At 47.7% G+C, this 17,789-nt stretch overlaps 1 protein-coding gene across 1 annotated transcript in view; it reads left to right on the top strand.

The window, feature by feature from the left end:
* The first annotated feature begins 748 nt into the window (after positions 1–748).
* The window catches only part of HS6ST2 (heparan sulfate 6-O-sulfotransferase 2), a 102,107-nt gene continuing 85,066 nt past the window's right edge, over positions 749–17,789 (top strand). The window contains exon 1 of the mRNA XM_048959273.1: positions 749–1,323. Coding sequence (XP_048815230.1) covers positions 812–1,323 — 512 coding nt within the window. The 5' untranslated portion in view covers positions 749–811. The remainder of the gene's footprint in view (positions 1,324–17,789) is intronic.

Here is a 17,789-nt window from a genome sequence, read left to right as displayed (position 1 = left end):
GATGAATAATGGTCTGGGAGGGTGGTTTTGAATCATTTTCTTTGCTGGCTGCTGTGAGCATTGGAAAATCCAGCTCTTAACTGATCGGGTGAGCAGAGGAAAGCAGCACACATGCCAGGAGCCGAGGGCTGAGCATCATTGGCATGGCATGAATACACGAAGCGCTGGATCGGTGATGAGTCCAGAGAGTCCTTGTGACTGCTGTATTTAGAGCTCATACGGCGCAGAGGGGTTTCAAAATACGCCGACAGAGACGGTGTGTGTTTGCCACCTGAACACAAGGAATCCACTCGGCGTGTGGAGCACCGCGATGAGCCCGGCACCAAAACCTGGGGGTCGGGTGGGGAAAAAAGCGCAGCGGGAGCTGAGCTGGGGGTGAGCAAAGCACACGGGCACGGGGAGGGCTGCGGGACGGACGGGAGTCTCTTCAGCGGAAAGGCGATCCGTAGGTTCAGGCCCGTACGTGCGGGCTGACCGCGCGAGACGAGCCAAGGGGTGCGGGCCGGCTGCGGACCGTTCGCTCCGGGACCGTAACAGCGGCGGCGCGCACGTGGAGCAGGGCGCCACTCCCGCTTCGGCAGCGCCGGGCCCGCGGCGGGGCGGGGCGGGGCGGGGCGGAGCGCGGGGCGGGGCCGTGCCGAGCCGGAGCTGAGGGGGGGCGGGCGGCGGCGCGGGGGCTGCCGGGAAGGGCCGGCGGCGGCGGCGGAGGGGCGATGGCGGCGGAGCGCGGCCGGGGCGGCCCCCGGCGGCGGTCGCGGCGGCTGTGAGCGGCGAGGGCGGTCGGCGGCGATGCGCGGCGCTCCCGGCGACGATGGAGGACCGGTCGCACAAGGTGCTGCTGGCGCTGGTGATGCTCTTCCTCTTCGCGGTGATCGTGCTGCAGTACGTCTGCCCCGGCACCGAGTGCCAGCTGCTGCGGCTCCGCGCCCTCAGCCCCGCCGCGGCCGCCGACCCGTACCGGGCGGAGGACGAGACGCCGGCCCGCTTCGTGCCTCGTTTCAATTTCTCCGCCGGCGATTTGCTGCGGAGGGTGGACTTCAACATCAAAGGGGACGACCTGATCGTCTTCCTGCACATCCAGAAGACGGGCGGCACCACCTTCGGCCGCCACTTGGTCCGCAACATCCAGCTGGAGCAGCCGTGCGAGTGCCGCGCCGGGCAGAAGAAGTGCACCTGCCACCGGCCCGGCAAGCGGGAGACGTGGCTCTTCTCGCGCTTCTCCACCGGCTGGAGCTGCGGGCTGCACGCCGACTGGACCGAGCTGACCAACTGCGTGCCCTCGGTGGTGGACAGCAAGAAGGAGGTGCGGCTCCGGCCCTCCAGGTGAGAGCTGCGGCGGATGGGAGCGGGCTCGGAGCGAACAAAGCCGTTCCCCCGCGCTGTGCTTTGAGCGTTTAAATGATAATAACCCGCAGGCTGCCGCAATTAGAAGGAGCTTAGCGAGCTGCCGACGGCGAGTGTAGGTCGGGCCCGGGTTGCCGTCGGGCTCCTCGGGCTGCCCCGGGGCTCTGGCGCATCCCCTGGCCGTGCTGCAGTTCCCTGTGCCCCTCGGATGAGTGCTGGCTGGGAAGGGCTGAAGTTTAGGTTACGCGAATGTTGGCAAAGCGGAGGTTGTTTTGCGTCTGAGTGTTAGCTGTAAATATTTGTGCTGCCCTCCAGCCTTAACCCTGTTTATTTTAGGTTTGCGTTTAGGATTTTAACAGCGCTGTTCTCTTTACCCCTGCACTTTCCATAGAAGTTGCCAATCGGACCGGAGTGCAGCTGGCTGCCCGGCCGGAGCTGCCCCTGCATTCCCAAAGCTCGTTCCACAACACTGCGATGGTCACAACAAGCAGCCCGTCCACGGCTGAGCGCTGTGCAGCACTGCGGTTGGGGTTTGGGTGTCCCTTCCCATTGCTTCGCTGGGAAATGAGGAGCTAAGGGTGTCGGTCCTATTGTGCTGATAGATTAATGGCAGGTCCCCTCACAATGAGGGTGCTGGTATACATCATGCTGTCTGAAGTCAAGTCTGAGCACAGATCTGCTTGAAATAGAGTGCGATTTCTTTCTAGAATTCCTTTTATATAGCGTGACACCACACTGCCATCTAGTAGAAAAATGGTTAGCGTCGTTATCTTTCTGTAGCCAGGATGAAGCTCTTCATGAGACTCAGCTATTGTGATTCTTGCTCTTTTGTTTTCCTCCTTGCTTCAAAATTCAGTTGTTTTGTTTTTGTGGCGCTCCATTTGCAAGCACAAGAAGCTCCATTTGCAAGCACAAGAAGCGAAGTCTTTGCCCTCTGGGCATATTATCTCCCCAGTTTACCAGGCTATGTACTTTATTTTACCTGTCCTATGAGTGCGTTGTTTATCAGCAGAAATGGAAATGCATAAGTGCTGTCTCTTTTGCAGAACACCTTCAAGTGAGAATTCTTTCCCCACCCCAGAGATGGCTCTGCCCTGCAAAGCTTTGGGGCACTGATTCCATTCCCTCCCCGGAGTCACTGGGTCCCCTTGGTGCTCAGGGTTAGTCAGAAAGATGGGACAGCCCTTGTCCTGGGCTGTGTGAAGCAGAAGGGAACGCTGGACTTGGAGAGCTGAGTTTTTGTCAGTGGCTTTTGGCTTTGATGGATTTTCTTTTTTTTTTTTTTTTTTCTTTTTTCTTCTTCTCTTTTTACATTACTGAACGTGCTTTTCTGAGTCAAAGCAGAAGAGTTACATCTACCTTCCCAGCAGCACAGAGTGATGGTTCCTTGTCCAGCAAAGCCACGTGTACCATCAGAACTGGCTTTGTGAAGCCTCTTGACTTGAGATGGAAACCCAGGGAGGGGAAGAAGATAAAGCTGTGATGATTGTGTGTTAGGTAGAGTTCTGCTCTCTAAAAGCCTTTGAAATTATGTTACGTTTTTAATAACCTAATTACACAGCTTGCTTAGTAGCTACAGTTATTCTCTCAAATAATGTCTTGACAAGCAATTATTTGGACTGCAACTTCTAAATGTTTAAAAATACAGAGGGAGACATTCTTAAATGAGCAATAATCTCTTCAGGTCTTTCTACACATTGTAACGTCCAGTCTTTAATTTTACTTTGCGTTCTCGATTTAGCAAAGTTCAGCTGACAACCAGTTAATTAGCTCCTATTTGGAGTGCCGGTAACGGACACTCATCCAGGCGCGTTCTGGGCAGATAATCGCTCCTTTCAGAGCGGTGGAGGTGTGGGATGAGGTGGCGGAGCGGAGGAGCCGTGCTGGCTGCGGCTCTGAGCGGGGCCAGCCTGGCTGTCCCTGTGCTGTGGTCTTTGGAGGGGGCTGGAGGGGTGCAAGGTCAGGGTGGGTGCATCAGAGCGTGGAGCAGGATTCAGTCAGGAGCTGGGGAGCACGGCATCCTCGAGTGAAGCTCGGTGACGGTGGGAATTCCTGCTTATAATGAGAGTGGTTAAAAGTGAATCTGCTGTAAGGGTGTTTTGGATGGCTCAGCAGCTGCATTTGGTGCTTTGTAGTTAATGTATCCTAGCTGCCTAGCCTTGTCTGGGAATAGAAATGAGAAATAGTTGTTGGTTTGCATCTGTATGTCATTAGTTTGCACAGAGGTTTGTGCTGAGGAGCACAGGGTGCCTGCTTGAGGCTGGTTAGATTGGCAATTAGCTGGAGCATTCCCTAGGAGCTTCTGCTTTTAAATAAAAGTTGAGCCTCTGTTTAGGAAGTCCAGAAGATCCCCTGTCCTGGATCTCTAAGGTTCAGCATCACCGTGATGTGACCTGATGGGATCAGCCTTGGGGCTTTGCCTGTGGAGAATCTAGTTGCCTGGATCACTTCTTCAGGCACTGCTCTTAATCCCATCAGTAATCTGACTGTGTTTTCTTTGGGAATCGCAGAGTTGAAGTTCCTGCACTGGAGCTGTAGATATAAATACTCAGGATGACTCTTAGTGATAGGTATATATATTTTTTACTTTGGATTTATCACAGCAGTACTTTCCTGCCTCTGAGCATGTCAGTTACCAAAACTTGCCCTTCTTTGTAGCGGCGGCCTGTGCTCCTTAATATGAATTAAGTATATAGAGCTGCTGCCTCGTCCTCCTGACTGATGGCAGCCTGTCCCTGAAGTCGACTTTGCTTTAGTTGGCCTTACCAAATGGGCATGGAAGGGAGCAGCAGCGCTGCAGCATCCTGAAAGGTCAAAAAAAGCAAAGGGGGAAAGCAGAGGCAGAGCTGGTGCTTTAGGAGCTCTGGATTTGCTGCTTGGGAGACTGGTGGAGTGGGCTGATGGCAGTGGTGGAAAGGAAGGGGCTGTCTCAAACACTTGGCATCAATGGTGAGAAAGGAGAAATGTGCCTTTTCCTAGTCATGAGTGACTGACTTGGGTCACTTGATTGATTGTGGAAGCCTCAAAGCTTTTGGCACGCTGAACTGAAGCAGCATTCAAAGCAACTGTGCATGAGAGCATCCCACGACTGAGATTCCACTCGGCTCTGGCTAATTATTATGGGAGGTATCTACTGAACTTGTCTGTAGCAATAAATCCAGTGGCACCGCTGTGAGAAACAAAAGGGCTTGGGGTTAGGCTGGAAAATGTAATGAGACGTGGGAGCAAATACAGTTACCTGTGTTTTTAAGTGATGTCATGACTTTGTACCCTCACTGGGTGAGTTGTGGCAGTGGATAGGGGTCAGGCTGTACTTGGTGTCCCTTCTGGCTGGTATTGAAAGAAGGAGGAGATGTCCTTAACGAGCTCTCAGAAGTCTGGAGCCAGCAAGTCTGGAGGCAGTGTTAGGCAGCTCATGCAAGCCTGCTGGGCCGGCAGCAGGGCTGGAAGTTGCTGGCTTTGGGAGAATCTGACGCTGGCACCATGTCCTTGTATTCTGTGGCAAAAAAGCCCTGGCACTGCATGGGCGTCCTTGCCATGTAAGAAGATTTGGAAGAGTTTAATTAACATCAAGGGGCATCTTACGAAAATCTAAAGAAAAGATGCATTCAAACATTTATGGTGTTTGGCTCCTTCGATCGAACAGATTAATCACCTCACTCTTAGACAATATGGTGGGAGTTACATTAGCAATTTTTTCCTAGGAGGCCGCATGTGGGGCTCCTTGCTGGTAGAGCCCCTGGAAGAAGGCAGCTCACTGCAGGCAGTGTGGCCATCAGCTCTGGCTCTCGGCTGCTCCTGGGGTGTGCCCCGTGTTTGGCTTTTTGCAGCTTCTGCTTGAAAAGGGAAAATCCGTGTAGCAGAAGCCTCTGCAGGGGTTTTGCATCAGTGCAGCGTTTCCCCTGTCTACAGGGGCTTTCGGCGAGTGCCAAGGTGCTCTGATGCACAGGGCTGATAATGACGAGATTCTGTCCAGCTTTGGCAGGAGGTGGACGATTAAAAACCACTGGATGCTGATGGAGCAGAAACCCTTTCTGCACAGGTGCCTTCCACCTGGGGAGCAGTCACAGCCTGTGCAATGTCAGGTGCTGGCTTCTTGTTGCTACTCATGCTGTGAGGCTGGTAGCGAGCGCTCCTGCGTCTGGATACTGCCTGAATTAGGCAGGGCTATCGCTTAGCCACAGTGTTGGTGACCTAAAGGCTGGAGGAGAAGGGCAGGGAACAGCCCACCGTGGCTGTGGGGTTCTCATGCTGTCACCGGGCTGAGCTGGGCCTGATGCGGTGTGATGGAGCAGTGGTGCAGCCTGCAGCCGGGGGCCCTGAGGGGATGGTGTGAGCACTGCCATACTGCAGGCTGCATGGCATAATCCCCTTACAAGGCCTGAGCTCGAACGCCTTGGTCATGAACTTAAATTCACGTTTTTAAAGCTTGCACAATAGCTCCCTAAATGGATAAGGCCTGTTTGCAGATGGCGTTGGACTTCTTAAAGACCATCTTAAAGGGATTAAAAAAATTCGTGTTCCCTATTAGGCCTTTTCAGTTCTGCTCTAACCGTTTAATAAAGCACAAAGTGACTTTTGGTGATTTAAATGCGGCGATCTCGTGCGCGTTTCCTGTTGCCTTTTATTTTAAATTCGGAAAATTGGTCTTTGGGGGTGAGGGATGAATATACTTCTGCAATAAATAACAAGCAGGGATGGCAGCAGAACAAGAGGCGAGGCAGTGAGGGTTCCCTGTGCTGCTTGTTCCATTTGTTATCCAGGTCAGTCCTCCCTGAAGAGCGGAGTGGGGATGGGAGCACCGTAGCACAGTGCAGTTGTACTGAGAGACACCATTTCTTTGTACTGAAAAGGTGCCTTTCTGCAAATACCCGTGGTTTGGTTGTTTTTCTTTTTTCTGGGAATAGATAAATATTAAAAGGAAACTATAAATATGTGCTTCAGTTGTATTAAAATAGACTCTGATTGTGCCATGTGATTCTTCTTCATAACTTGATAACCTTTGCTAAAGGTTATTGAAGGCACTTTGAAATCGAGCATCACCGATAGGTTATTTATTTTTATTAAAAGACAAATTGTCAAGTTTTACATTGGTTTTACGTATTAACTGAGATAATTTGTCCCTCATTTATTTAATCTGAATTGTCAGGAATCATGTTCTCTACTGATGTAAATGTCAGAAAAAAGGACTTATTAGTAGATTTGATTGCTTTTTAAATTTAACTAGCAGAGATGCACTGGCATGCCTAAGAGAATTGGTCTGTTTCTTGTGAACAGTTCAGTGCCTAATGAATCACTTCAATGTACTTTTCTGAAGGAAAGTGGAGCAATTTAAATGTGCAATGCATTGATTTACCTCAAATGGATTAGGCCTCTGTGTGCAATCCTTTGCATTAATTTACTTTCTCCATGACCATAATAATAAAGGCAGTGTTTCTGTGTGGTATCAGCTCAAATTAACTCACGTAAGTTGCTAGAAAGCAAAATAATAATATGTGGCTGACCACTGAGTGTGGGACTGGACCTTTCTGCAAGCACTCAAGTGTAAGGACGAGAGAAGTCTTTCCAAGGCACTGACCTTATTGTGGGGAAAGAAGTGTAGATGTAATCTGTGCAATTATAATGGATTTTGTGTGCATGGCCAGATCTGTTTTATAAAATAGCTGTTGTAATGATAGAAAATCTGTGACTGCAGTAGTAAGTTTTCTGTCCCACTCCCTGTAACATCCAGTCTGTGCAGCTGCAGCCTTGGGCTCTGCTGCCTGAGCAGCTGGGGGTGAGGATGCACAACTCTGGGCAGTGCCTTATTTAACCGCTTAGCTGCAGGCATGGCTCTCTGCTTTGTGTCATGCTGTGGGCTTGCTGGGGCTGAGCAGCCCTCCTGACTCTCAGCCTTTTTTGGAATTACCCATGCACGCTCCTTACATATTGGAGGGGATTAATTTCCTCCCACTTCTCCAGCCACTGTTCCTCGTTGCTGGACTGCTGCCTGGTGCCCTTCCTTGCTCCCTGTCTGCAGCTGGAAGCCTGCCTGGGCACAGCTGGGGAGGATGGAGGTGTCGGATGGGGTTTATGGACAAGAGGGGCTTGGTATGGGAGCAGCACGCTCCTGCCTTCCTCCTCCAGCAAGCCAGCATGGTTTACTGCTCATGATTGATTTGCTGATGCTGGCTATTGTACAGTGTGTTCCTGGATTAATAGGGTAGCGCCGAATTATTCAGGCATTATTGAAATGAATCACATTTGAGATGAGTAATAAGTAGCAGACTTTCGTATTTATGAATAATTAACACAGTAAAGTTTTTTCTTAAACAGACATGAAAAAATGATTTAATTTGTACTGTGAACGCTCTGTAAAATTAATGAAAGATAATTGCATTTTCTAATGTGAGACTAAGAAGCCAAAGCTATATATATGTGTATCTATCTGCATGTAAGTTCATACTGCTGATGTAAGTAGTAAATGTAGAATTCCTTCAGCACATTTGCACTGGGTGCGACCTGTTTTTAACATTCAGTGGTTTGGTGGGTTTTGGTGGTTGTTTTCTGTTGTTGCTTTGGTTGAAATAAGGAGTTTGTAAACACTTAGCACACTTGTTCGTTCCATACACTTGGATATCTGGCTGGACAGTATATGTACTCATATGGCAAGTTAAAGTTTTTGAATGAGTGACAATTAGGATTAGCTTTTTCCTTCCTCCTTGACCCCAGTCTTCTCCATCACCCATTCATGCTTTTAAAGGCAGAATCCATTTGAGGTATTGCTTGTTTACAGCTTTGAGTGGAATCTCTGTTTATTTAGCCTTGAAAAAAAATCGTTAGTGCTTAGAGGACCTACGAGTCATAAGATCCATTAGTGATGAGACTCAAATCATATTACTTCTTGGTTCTCGACGGCTTATGCAACTCTGAAGGAGCCAAACTTTTGATGTGAGAGCACTAAATATATGCAGCTATGAGAGAGAGGATCTTGTAGCATTAAACGATTTTGTGCATTTACATAAAAGCATGAAGATGACGATGCCTTTCATGAGATCCTTGTAGCAAATGCTCCTAATTTTCCATAATCAAAAGAACTGTGAAGTTTTTATGCTCTTAGAGGTCCGAGTAACTGGGAGATCAGTTCTTCCTTTATTCTATTTTCGCATTGGGTAAATTAGAACGTTGCAAGGCTCCCAGCAGCAGGGATCTGCCCTTTGAAAGTACAGTTTGAACTGTAGGGTCCTTCAGCAAACAGCCAAATCAAATTGCTGAAGCACTCTCTGGGAATGATTGTATTCTTCCTTGAACGGCAGCTGTTTTAACCCTCTGTTAAGAAAAGCAAAGTTTCATCTGTCAAAAGTTTCTCGTGTTGCTTTTTCAGGTTAACTGAGGAGAGAGCATCCTTAAGCAGGTCTAGGGAAGGTTAATCTAATTTATGTGATACTCAAAACTCTGCTGCTAGAGAAACTGAGACTTAGGTGGAAGTGCTTGATGTGTTGCCTTCTGTTTGCTGTCCGTTTGCCCGTGGGAAAGCTATTCCCAGGAGCAATCCTCAGCTCTTCGGGGGCTGTATTTTTATGGGAAGATGCTGCTGGGTCCTGCCTCTGTGCTTGCTGCACAGACTGAGGACTGCAGTGGGGAGGCTGTGGGCAGAGGCAGCTGTGTCTGTCCCTCAGGCAGCCTTCCACCTCCAGCCCATGCCACTGCTTGTGGAGAGGGAGGGAGGAAGGGGCTGCATGGCTTCTGTGTTTTGCAGAGCTCTTCTTTTTTTCTGTGGGGGTGTTGGATCCCATCAGTGCAGTGGGAGCACAGGGAAGTAAGACAAAAGAGCTCAAGGAAATGTCAGACGCAACAGGATGTGTCTTCCTGATGACTGCTGAGTGATTTGCAAAAACATAAATGGCATAAATTAGCCTTTAACTCTTTCAGTTCTTACTATGCTGCCAGCTGGTCACTGGTAAGACAAAAAGCATCTGTGTTGGCATGCTCCCCCCTCCATTACATTTTCTGTTTTTCTGCCCTGTGGGAAGCTGTCATGTTGGTTCCCTTCCCATGAAAGGAAGAGGGAAGCTTTCTGACTGCTGTGGTCACGCTGCTCACTGCCTTCACACCACAGCTCTTACATCAGTTGTTGGTTTCCCCCCACTTCCGTGGGTGAAGCTGTCTCAGTCTTCACTCTTTGGGCAGAACAGCTTGGAGGAGTCAGAAGCACATAGAGTTGTCCTGAAATATAGCCTAAGCATGTCCTAACGATGGGTCCGTGGGACTGGCTTATGGAAAAGAGTGGCGAGAAGAGCTAGGGTCTGCTCTCTCTCCTGCTAAATAAGAAAGTTTGGGTACATAACACTAGGCATTGATGGCCAAAGCCATCAAGCCCGCAGAATTCCTTTTCTGCTTCATGCTTGTGCATTGTCTGCTCCCAATGGGCCGCCGCAGCCACTCAGGGCAGATAATTTAATATCCTTGTCTCTTGAATAGTGTTCATTTCAAAATGTACCCTATAGAATCAAACCACTCCTTCTGGAATGAGTGAGGCAAAGCCCAGGTGAGTCCGTCTTCTTGAGTATAACTAATGCATTTTGCAGTCTGCAGTTGTAAATGCCTTTTTTCTTAACCCCATTTACAGGGGAGGGAAGGCACAAATGAAACCAGAGGAGCTGCACCTGCAGCTGCTTCCCCTGAGAAGTTGCTGGCTTGCTTTTCCTTCTGCTAGTCGAATTTTGTATGTCAGCAGCACTCTGGACTGGAATATGATCCCAGAATGTTATGGATAGAGTTAGATTTATAGGGTGGAGCTGAGATATAGCGGTAATACCTGCTGGATTTTGGAGGCTGCAGCTTGCTGGCAGCGGTGTAGAATGGGGCAGTGGCTGGGAATGAATTTTAACTGAGGAATAGTTTGGCAAGCTGTCTTAGCACCCTGTATTTTGCAGGATATCCAACGTGCTACCACGTGCAAGAAGAGATTGCAGTTTTTTTGGAAATAGTCACCAGAAAATGTCTAGGAAATGCTTTTGTGCATTGCCCTACGTTTGGGTTACTGAGCTCTTTTATTACTTTCAGGGACAAAAGTGTGTGCATAGCTGTCCTTGTCTGTGGGTTGGGTGAAGTGAGTTGGGCCTGAGGCTGGTAGAGGATGGTGCTTGGAAAAACCTGCCCTCCATCTTTTTATTGGGACATTTAACCCAAGGCATGCAGCTGAGAACAGTGCTGACATTTCAGGGTGGTTCCTGCTTTGCAGAGTTAAGGTTTCATGCGCTGGGGATGTCTTTGCTCTGGTTCTCCTTGCTGTAATCCTCCTTTTCCTACAACTTCAGCTGCTCAGAGCTGCAGCTGTGAGTGTACCATGAGGAGCAGTGCGTGTAGGGGTGGAGATTGCTGAGACAAGTGAAAACTGAGATTCCCCATTCCGGGGCCCAGAGAGCAGTTTGGGTAAGTAAGCTGATGCATCCATGTGGCAGTGTCTGTCCTGGTGGTACGTGGGCTTTGAGATGGAGTCCTGAAGACCCAAGAGCAGCAGCAGTTCCAGGCTTCTCATAGCAGTGAAGCCTCTGCAGCAGTAGATACTTTTGCTGGGCAGGTTTGGTTTGGAGCTTCAGGAGGGTGTGAGTTTGGACATCTTTTCCACCAGCCTGTGGGGAAGTGGGGCCAAAAGGCAAGCTCCATCTCACCCACATTCAGCCCTCGTGTCAGCCAATCTTTGCTATAAAATCAGTCAGTGTATCCTGCAGCACAGAGGTAAAACGGCACAGAAAGGACTTGAGAATAGCTGAGCTCACAGAGAGATAAAAATTTCTCAGAGCTGGGATTATGGAAGGATCTGGCTATTTGTAAGATAAAAGCAGATTCTGCCTTGGTTGTGGTGCTGGGGGATTTGTGGGCAGCGGCCGCCTGGCCCTGCTGCTGCTGCTTCTCTGTAGCACTGTTCTTTTTCAGGCTGACTGTGTACTGAGCTGCAAATTAATTTGCTTTGGAGGCTGCCACTATATTCTTTTTTAAGGAATCTGAGGTTTTCTTGTTTCTTGTCTGAGGGTTTATTTTTACCTTTTCCACCACGTTTTGTTATGTTCCTGGAGAACGCAGGACTGTTTTGCTTCTCCTCTGCCCATCCATCACCTGAAGTCACAGTCTCCCTAGGGTGAATTGATTCCTGCGATAAACCTGTGTATTCAGGGAAGAGTTATGGGTGTGAAGTACAAGATCATACTTTATTTTTTCCCTGTACAGTAAAAATACTTAATGTCCTATATATAAAGTTATATCAAGCTAAGTGAAATTCAGGTCTCTTTACTCCTGTGATTAAAAGATCTTCTTAAGGTTGCTTATATGTCTCATGGTACATGGTGGAATCCCAGTACTTCTACTTACTGCTTATGATGGAAGCCAGGTTGCTTACACCTGGGCTCTGACACCTCATGATGATCAATACTCCAGCTGAAATCTGATCATCAAGCAAAAATAAAGCAAGAAGGGGCTCTCTGAGCATTAGGTGTTACTGCTGTGACCTTCTCCTCTGTATGTCCAGCTTGCTTAGCTTGTTTCCTTATAGAGGGCAGCTTAGAGGTGGACACCTGATGTTGCTGCCTGGCTGCAGTGGTGTGGGAGGTCCAGAGGTGATGGTGAGCAGTGTAGAGGCAATGCCTGTGATCGGAGCCTTTTTGCAGTGTGTGAGGCAATGCGTTTGGATCTTTGTGTGTGAGCTCTTGGTGTGACCGTTTCTATTAAAAACAAAGCACAGATAAAACAGGCATTGCATTTCATCAGGTGATTTTTCCAGTTGCTCTCTGTTCGTAGCAAGCCATGCTAGGTTAGGCATCAAGTAAGGGGTGTCCCTGCAAACACAGGTCAGGTAGAAGTCATGGCTCACACGAGCGTTTGCAGATGGCTTGCCTAACCAGGGCTGCATCTTTTACAACGCAGCTAATCGCTTCTGTTACGGCAGAGAACGGACTTAATTTACTATGAAAAGTGGGCATCTGGGATGTGATTTAAAGGCAGCAGTTGTTGTTCTGGGCTGCTAGAAGGCACTGCCTTTTGGTATATGTGGGAATTTGTTTTGGGCTGTGTTATAGGGCTTGAGAGATGCACTTTCTACTGGAAAGTGGATTTCAGTAAGTCTGTGGATGCTGAATAACATGCTGTGGTTCAAGGGCACGACCTGTACTAATGTCAGTGGTCCTGAGCTCTGCAGTGTGTTGGAGTTGGTTTGGGATGTTTGGAGAAGAGAAGCAGAAAAAAAACTGGGCTTCTTAGCTCATGTGGACAGCATCCATTTATTTTACAAGCTGCTTTTCATCTTTGGGCCGTTGAGATGAAACATTCCTTTCTGTTAAGAACAAAAGCAAAAGCCTTCACTTTAATGCAGGTACCAGGGCTGGGAGTGCTGCAGCCACTTATTGCATCGCTTGGCTTTGATCCTCGGCTGCGGCGTAGGAGTGCACAGCACAGCTCAGGAAGGTGTGGTGGTGAAGTGCTTTCAAGTCCCCGGTCTAGACTGACGCCTGTGAGTGCTCCTTGAGCTGGTGGGGTCACTGACAGCAGCCCCATCCCCTGCTGGGTGCAGCTTTCCCTACAGGCATGCCCCAGAGGCAGGGAGATGGGCAGAATTGCTGGAAGAACGCTATTAGGCAGGCTGTTCCCTTCCTTTTTTGAAGATTCTCTTAGTGGTGTTTATTTTCTGCTCACTTTTTCTGTTAAACGAGTGCAGCCTGTTTGCAAGCTCTGCTGCTCCTTGGCCTGGGAGCAGGGTGAGTATCTGCCTTGCAGAGATTTTTGTGGTAAATTCTGCTGCTGCTGTACTTGAACACGAACCTGAGGGATTTCTTCCCTTCTTTTTGTAAACAAGTTGTTTTTGTGTTGGGTTGTTTTTCTTTTCCTAATGGAAAATTTCAGTTTGTCCTCCACTTAACCACAGCTCAGGCTTCTCCTGGAAAATGGAATGAATGAGTAACGCTTCCCTCTTTTCTTCTTCTGTGTTTAGCTAATAGCATTGTCTGTGGGTTTTGATTGCATTAAGCCCTTCTGTCCCCACCAACATGGCATCTTTCCCTGACAGCAGAGGACAGCCAGACTGCTTGGAGATGCAAAGCACCTTCTCCAAACCTTCCTCCATGGCGTTATTACCCTAAAACTTCAGAGCTGGCACATCGCTGCTTTAGGAGGTAAATGGGAGCAGTTGAGCCGTGAGCTGCTGCAATGAATGGTTCCTGGGGCCATCACCTGGCTGCCACTTGTGATTCCCAGCGAATGTTCTTCATCTTTTCACCTTTCATATAGGCTTGACGTTCTCTGAATTGCTGTGTTGAAACATGAGTTTCAAAATCAAATAGCAAATGACTGCACTAATAATGGATGTTGTTGTACTAGACATTATATTACAGAAGTCTCTGTGGTTAAGTGGAGTACCTCTGGAATCTTGTTCTTATCAAGACGTTTATGTTCCTGTCTAATTTTTGTGGAGAGTCATTTAGATGTTTTCCAGATTAGAGCATAATGGAACTGTTAGCTATAAATGTTCAGAGGAATCCATTACACACGGTGATTTAGTGGTTAGTCACTATTACTTGGGAGCTGCAGTGTCCAATTCAACACCAACCTTCAAAACCACGTGTTGTGGTCATCTTTTCTGCAAGATGCTCCTCCAGCATCCTACAGGAGATAAAGACCATCTGCTGCTCAGTATTTCGTATAGCAAAATACAAAAGCAATCTGGAGGGGACAGGGAGATACTGGAGAAACAACTCTGTCAAGGGCAAGCCAGCAGCAGGCAGTTTTTCCAGTAGTGTTTTAACCTTTTTCTTTCTGCTTGATTAAAATCCCATTCCACAGGATTTCAAGGTGATGGCCTGCAATCTGAAAGCCCTTGCATTGGCTTAAAATAAATGAAATGGAGTGCGGAGCAACTTTTGTATAAGGAAGACATCAAATTTGTGTGCCTTGGCATCTCTGAACAAAGTTGGGATTAACGTGCAAGCTCATGCAGTTGGGCATCCCAGTGCTCCTCTGTCACCTTTGTTTTCAGTGTATATCTGTTTCTGCAGCAGTTGGTGCTGGAGATGCCCAGAGGGCATCTAAATGTATTTCCCTGTCAATATTTTAATGGCAATGATTTAATAACGTGCTTTAAAAAGGACAAGAGTTGTGATTGTTAAGACTTGGCCTCGGTTTGGGATTCCTCCTCAGTATCTGGAGGAGGAATTGAAGATTTGTGCAGACTCACAAGGGTCAGCGCTCTGATCAATAGCTGAATTTAATGATAAAGCCTTGTAAAATATTTAGGATTTTTTTTTTTTTTTTTTTTTTTTTTTTTTACCTAATTCAGGTCAGATTCTTCTTTCTTCTTACCAGCTGCTTAGAAATCTGAAGAGTTCAAAAAGAAAACTGTGTAACACACATTGTCCATCCCTTTCATTTTCTTTACTTTAGAAAGTGACTTTGAGGGCCCTTTTCATTCATGAGCACAAGGTGAGCTCTTAGAAGGAGGTAACATCAGAAGCTCTCAGTTTTGTGTTGAAATTTGAGTTTTCTGGGAGCTGTAGCATGGCAACAGGGTTGCCAGGAGTCTGAACTAGCTGGGGAAGGAGTTTGTGCTGGCTGTTGTGCCTTCAGCTGCACATCTTCGGCTTGCTCCTGCAGGCATCCAAGTTCATGGGAAGGCCTAAGGGATGCTGTGGCGTGGGCACAAATCCTGGGGCTCTGCTCTGCACCAGGTGCTGACTCACAACCCCCCATTGCCTTCAGCCTGAGCAGAGCAGGTCTCCATCTGCAAGTGGTGCTCATCCCTGGGAAGCAGATAATTCATGCCCCGCATCCTCCTGAAGAGCAGGATCTGGCTAGCTGCAATGATGAGAGCTGCTTTCTTGCCCTGTCAGCTCTTTTTCACGCAGTTAATGCTGGGACCACAGAACTCTATTAAGAGTCGTATGATGGGATGAGAGATTAGAAGCCAGTGTGATACGGCACCGAGTGCTGCAGCCTTACAAAGAAGTGCTGCTGCATCCTCCTTAAACCGCTGCAATTAGCAATTGCTGCTTGTCCTGGCCCTGCAGGGTGCTGTGTGGGGAGGACAGCTCTCCAGCAGCCAGCCGGGTCACTTAAACAAGCACACAGCTTCTGACATCCTTCATTTTTAGCACTGGTTTTCCACATCTTGCTTTAAATTAGCAGTTAGCTGGGTTTCATCTCGGTGATGGGAGGCCGTTTTGTGATCTCTGAAGCATTCCGTAATGTGGCAGCATGCAGGAGTGGCAGGACATAAAATAGAGCTGTATTGCTTTCTAAGTGTGGTTTTAAACTTCTTTTTTTTTCTTTTAAACTGATTCCTTTTGGCAACTCGACTGAGCAGATGTATCACTGCTAACATTTCCTTAAAATCAAATCTGGTACACACAGTTTTTTTTTTACTGTCGATTTTAAAGGAGTAATTTCTTTTTTTTCCCTTTCCAGTAGACTGTGTTCATTTTGCTCTCATGACATTTTTCCAGTTTAATTGCTTCAGTATTGCATTGCATTCCGCTTTCACTTTTTAATTGGCAATCATATCGTGTCCGTGGTGGAAGAGAGAGAATTGTAGTCAGAGATTTGGACCGCTGTGGTTTTATTTCATGAAGACCGTGGGTGAGAAGGGCCTGGTTTAGCTGGAGCAATGTGGGTATATCAAGATGATTTTGAGGTAGAAATTGCCTCTTCCCAGTGGGTGGAGGTGCACTTCCTGCCCTTGCATGAGAACTCAGATCCACCTTCCCTGGGTGAGGTTTTAGCAATGGTTGCACCTGAAACCAGACAACAGCATTGTTTGTGCTTTTGCTCAGTTCTCATCCATTGAAACCACTCGTGCTTTTCTGTTAGCGGATGAACGCCGAGGCTCTGCTGAGTTAGTGTATAAATAGCTTTTGATATAGGAGTCCAGCCTATATAAATGTAATGTCCTGTCTGTGATGGTTCCTGCACTTAGTATTTTAGGGTTCTTAGGGTATGGCACAGACTGCTATTGATTGCTCCTTACAGGTGCCTGTAGTTAGCATAAAGCAGGAAGCACAACTTGTCTTGTGGATGCTTATAAATACCTCAGAGCTTCTGAGGACCCTGGGAGCCCTCATCCTGTGTCATCTCAGCACCTGGGGAGGTGGTGGGATGAAGCTGCAGCCCTGCAGGGATGGGCACTACCACCAGCCCTGGGGGGGAATCCCAGCCTGGGCAAGGAGGCATGAAGGAAAGCAAAGCAAGAGATGCTTCAGCATAATAATTTATCACTTCCCCCCACCTGCCTAGGCGATGTTATGCTGAGGTCACACTGATGGAAATGTGCTGTGCTGTCTGCATGCATCTTTCCTCTACCCTTTTGAAATGCATGCTGCAGGCTCTTGGAACGCAGCTTAATGAGAGGCAGGAATGTTTGCACCAAAATGGGTGATGTATTTACTTTGCTGGGATTGATTTATAGACCCTGGCTCTACCTGGAGAGGTTTGATTAGCATTATAAGTCACGCAGTAGACGTTGAGGAAACCTACCAGAAAAAAAAGGCTGGGAAATTCGAGGGAGAATTCTGGGCTAAATTGCAAGATTGGTTCTTCAGTTCATGTCCCTTGAAAAAAACCTAGGCCGTATGGGATATTTATTACTGACATTAAAAACATTCTTGACACAGCATCTTCATATTTAGAGGTGCTAGCAATAACAAGATGCTTCATTCTAAAATACAGGATATTTCATTCCTTAATATGACCCTTGGAAATAATAATGGAAATTCCACTGAGCAGCTGTGATTGCAGTTTTCATCTCTGTGATGCACGAGATTGCAGCAAATGTTAGGACCTGACTGCCAAAAGAGCACCCATGTGAGCATGCATCTGTCGTGGAAGTCAGATCTGTGCCTGAGCCTGACTGAGCTCCCAGTGGCCATTCTGCAAACAGTGGCAGAGTGGCTGTGTGTGCAATTTGCTTCTTAAAAGTTCTGAGTGCTGTTTATTTTATTTTTTCTCCTCTCCAAAGGAAGATGCATTGCTTAGGGGAGAAAGGGAGATCTTTTCCTGAAGGCTGCTGCCTAGTATTGATAAAATTTGTTATTGAAATTGATTGTGACTGCAGTTCTGCTTGAAGTCAAAGGGATGTTTTTATAGAATAAGAAATGTCTTTTTTTTTCTTTTTTTTTCCCCCCCATCTGTGTTCCTCCTGGAAGAGCACTGCAGCTGTTGGTAGGATTTCACTGGAAGGTATTGATATCTTTTGTTTGCTTTCCCAGGTGTTCCCCACTACATGCTGAAAGGATTCTGGAACCTAAATGAGTACAGTGCATGGATGAAGGAAGGAAGGCAGCTAGAGGGAGAGAGGAGAAAGTGAGGTTGTGTTTTGGGATGCAGCTGGAGTGAATGATGCTGCTGAGTGGGGAGGTGGCAAGTGGCCATCTGCTCCACTCCTGGTCTCTCTCCCATTGACCTTCACTTTGTTCATCAGTGCTTTCTCC

The sequence above is a fragment of the Lagopus muta genome, chromosome 13 (assembly GCF_023343835.1).
Source record: "Lagopus muta isolate bLagMut1 chromosome 13, bLagMut1 primary, whole genome shotgun sequence".
Taxonomy (NCBI): domain Eukaryota; kingdom Metazoa; phylum Chordata; class Aves; order Galliformes; family Phasianidae; genus Lagopus; species Lagopus muta.
This window is presented reverse-complemented; position numbering and strand designations above follow the sequence as displayed.